Source organism: Porites lutea, chromosome 4 (assembly GCF_958299795.1).
Source record: "Porites lutea chromosome 4, jaPorLute2.1, whole genome shotgun sequence".
Classification (NCBI taxonomy): domain Eukaryota; kingdom Metazoa; phylum Cnidaria; class Anthozoa; order Scleractinia; family Poritidae; genus Porites; species Porites lutea.
Genome location: NC_133204.1, coordinates 22526213 through 22529912, shown reverse-complemented (window position 1 = coordinate 22529912; position 3700 = coordinate 22526213). Strand labels below are relative to the sequence as shown.

The 3700-nt window shown below is 39.8% G+C and overlaps 1 protein-coding gene across 1 annotated transcript; it reads right to left on the bottom strand.

The window, feature by feature from the left end:
• Positions 1-147: 147 nt before the first annotated feature.
• LOC140932941 (uncharacterized) lies at positions 148-3433 on the bottom strand. Its single transcript, XM_073382445.1, has 3 exons — positions 3010-3433; positions 1355-1558; positions 148-911 (listed from the first exon to the last, which is right to left on the bottom strand). The coding sequence occupies exons 1-3, from the start codon at positions 3417-3419 to the stop codon at positions 539-541; spliced, it is 987 nt and encodes a 328-aa protein (XP_073238546.1). The 5' UTR covers positions 3420-3433; the 3' UTR covers positions 148-538.
• Positions 3434-3700: the final 267 nt, after the last annotated feature.

Below are 3700 nucleotides of genomic sequence, written 5' to 3'. Positions count from 1 at the left end.
TGCATTTTTTACTCAAATTCCATATTGAAAACTGTCCAAATTAAATCCCAAATTGGACAGTTCTGAGAAATTAAAGGATAATAGCCGTGCTGACAATACTGGATTAACTGACTGCTATATAATTAGAAGGCTAACGAGGCGCTCAAAGTTGATTGGGTGAACGTGATCCTTAACGGCTGTCAATAGTATTTTTACCCAGTTTTTGGGTGACAGGTAATACTAGAACGTTGACGTATTTTGTTCTGTTTCTGGGATGCCGTAAACTAAATTCCAATCATTGGTGGAAAAATTCTGTACTTTTCTTAGCGTAGCAGGTTACCATAGCAACAATAACGCAGGAAAACTTATTTTGACTCAAAAAGAGAGAATCCTTCATCTGCAATACAATCTCAGTATAATAGTAATTCAACTCTCTGAAAGACCCATAAAAAGTTTAAAGAATATAGAAGGGATTCAAATCCACCTAAAATACGAAAACAGAAGGTTTCCTTTACTCATAGAATTATTCAGAATCGATTTGAAGATACAATTGAGTGAGCTACTTTCGCGAGATTGCGATGTTTTTCAGTTTCAGAAATACAGCCGTGTTTAAGAAGGCATAATTTCCGCTGTTGTAAAGGCGAACATTTTCATTAAATGGGATTTCCAACTCGACTAGCAGTTTCTTTAGATTATTGAGGTCCAGTCGTCGATCTTGTAATAAAACCATGGCTAGAAGTTGTGTGTCAAACATAATCTTCTCTGTCACAGAAATCCCACAGCTGTTAAGTAACTTTGCATACTGTGCTCCGCCATGTGTGACTAAGATATTAACAGCCGCGATCTGTTCCTGGACTTTTGCAGCGGCTTCCTCGAGAGACATGCGCTCAGAGGTGCCAAACTCGAAGCGATTCCTATCCTTGTTTTCGTACCTGTCAGAGAAAAAGACATTCAAGTTAATGAATTCCACCCCCTATTTAAAAATAGGCGGTGGTATTTATAGGAGTACTGCAGAGTTCTTCAGCTCCACACTGATCACTATATTTTCACGGAAATATTTACCGTAAAAAAATTAGTGGTAATTAACAGTAAGGGTCTCAACTCTTTTGCCTACAAAATATAATGATGATAATGATGATGATGATGATGATGATGACGATGATTTCGTCGGATACTACGTTGAACGTTTAATCTTGCTCAAGCTGCTTGTTGAGGCCTTCCAGCTAGGATTCAAATAACCGGAAGCGCAAATTAGTTTCTACAACCAGTCAAGAGGGAAGTTGTGATAAATAACATTTAATTTAAAGGCTGAAGTGTCGCCGTTTGTGATATAAATAATTAAATGCATTTTTCGGTTTCAAACTCGCACATATACCTGAGGTTTTCTTTGATAATGTAGTGAAACGCTCGCTTTTGATGTGGCTTGTCTCGTAAAGTTGTCCTAGTGTAGCCAATCTCAAGGACGACATTGTGGTCACCTTCTAAAACCACCAGGTTAAATGCCAGAATCTTCGCTCCTGGACTGGCTTTCAAGGTCTTGCGTAGTCGTCTTAAGCTTGCATTTGCTTCCTGCTGTCTCCTGAGAAGAATAATAAAATGTTAAATCGATTTTAATTTACTTGGTACTGTAAATTAAAGCCCTAAAGGCAAAATATATCAGTCAAAATACTCGATGTATTCCGCACATTATTGGGTTCGACGCCCATGGAATGGGGTACTCCCTATAATGGCCTAAACTGGGAGGCTCCGCCCGAAAGGGGTATCTTTTTCAGGATTCGGGTCAGTATCAGAGGGTACGGATTTCATTAGTTGAAAAATTTGAAAGGGTAGGGAAATTTGTCATTGCGGTCTCTGAAAGGACCTAAAAGGCCAAACAGGCCCAGTTTATGGCTGTGAAAAAGACAACTTTGTTTTCCTTCGTCACGCAGTCACGCCTGAGCGCTTAACAAATTATTTCTTCAAACTGTTCATTGCTTTTCTGTGGCCATGAAGCTCAAAAATGTATCCAAAATTTCACACATTCCCTCAAGTCGAATACTCCATTCAGCAATCAACCAATCAAACTCACTACCCGGTTTTCGGTTTACGTTGCTGAGAGGAGTATATGACTCGAAGGAATGTCTGAAATTCAGGCTAGTCAAAAATGGATGAGGCTCGTGTTTGGCTCTTGAAACAAACAAACGCATTCTTCTGAGACCTGCATTGGCAAAACAAAGCAGATTACCCTGCGAACAGAGTACTCCTTCGATCTTCCTAGATAAGTCGGGAAGAGGAACGAACCTCTCTTTCCCGACTTATCTAGGAAAGATCGAAGCGACTCTACTAGCAGGGTGAAAGCAGATAAGCTGAAGAGGTCACTTTTGTATTGGCCAGTTTCGAATTTTTGACCCAGGCTGAAGGAATAAAACAAAAGAAATCACATTGAGATTCAGTTATCAAAAATTCATTTCTCTCGTTTAATTTATTCCCCACAGCTTCCCAGCCATGTATAAATTTCATGATTAAAAAAGCCATAATTTCTGCACTATAAGCGGACGCGCCAGTATTGGCTGGCTGTAACAAATACAATGGGTAAAAAAAACTCTGAACTGAGTATCACGACAATCTGTTCAAAAATAGTTCAATGAAGGCGCCATTTTTTAATGTCACACGGGAAGAAAATCAGTTTTCCGAGAAACTCGACGGGGAGCAGCTTCCGAGACCCTGTTTCCGAGAAACTCCAGTATTGTTATAGGAAAAAAGTACCAGACGAATCGACTACATTTTTCTTTGTCTACTCTTTTAACGATAATAGAAATTACACAACATAACAAATGCTAATAACTTTGCCGTGGGTTTTCACAACCTGATTTTTGACGTCATCTCTATGATCAACAAACCGTTTTGAAAACTGAAAACTTGCGGTCAATAACGAACGTGGCATGGCTTTGTCTTTAAATCCAGTTATATGGTTTTGTTTATGTTTGTGTGATCGCCGCCGACGTCATATGGCCAGCTATAAGTCTTCAATAGCTGTAAATATTACTTTACCTTTCAACACTTTTATAATGTTCTTCTCTTTTAGCATCGAGAAACTCAGTAAAAGACTGCTCATCTGGAAACCATTTTTCTTCCTCTATAATAGTGGCACCAGTTGTCGGTCGAACGTCAGGCAACGTCTCTTCAATTTGCTCTTCAATTTTCTTCTTAAGGTTTTGGTACATGGTAGGTTTTACGAACAAGAATATTCCATCGGGCAGTTCGCCGATCACATACGTAGAATGCTTGTGCTTTCTGTAAAACTGTCGGCCAAAGAAGTGTCTAACAGTCTTTGCTATATCAGGCTTATCCTCGTCAAAACAGCGTCTCCATTTCGTTCTCATAGACTCAAATTTATATAAAATATCTGGATTAGCTGAAGCCATTTTCTCAATTTTTTCGTTTAAGAATGTAATGGGCATGCTCGGTTCTTGGCATATGTGTAAAGACGGTAGAGGTCTGGGGCTTAGGGCAACTCTTGCCTAGTCCCTGTTTGTCCCTGTTAATCCCTGTTAGTCCCTGGACGGCGTTTTGCCAGTCCCTCTCGGTCAATTCATTTCGGTGACGTATCCGAGGCGAACGGGCGGGAAACGCCTAGACAAAAACAGAATGCGCATGCGTCCGTTACTTTTTGAAATTCAAAGATGACGTTAATGTTGTGAACAGCAAGCAAGCAGGCAGCAGGAGATTTTGGTTACTAACC

Excerpts from the sequence above, each read along its gene's own strand:
- LOC140932941 (XM_073382445.1), bottom strand. The coding sequence starts at position 3,419 with ATGCCCATTACATTCTTAAACGAAAAAATTGAGAAAATGGCTTCAGCT. Across the intron at positions 1,559-3,009 it reads CATTATAAAAGTGTTGAAAG|GAGACAGCAGGAAGCAAATG; the intron begins GTAAAGTAATAT and ends TATTCTTCTCAG. Across the intron at positions 912-1,354 it reads ATTATCAAAGAAAACCTCAG|GTACGAAAACAAGGATAGGA; the intron begins GTATATGTGCGA and ends TTTCTCTGACAG.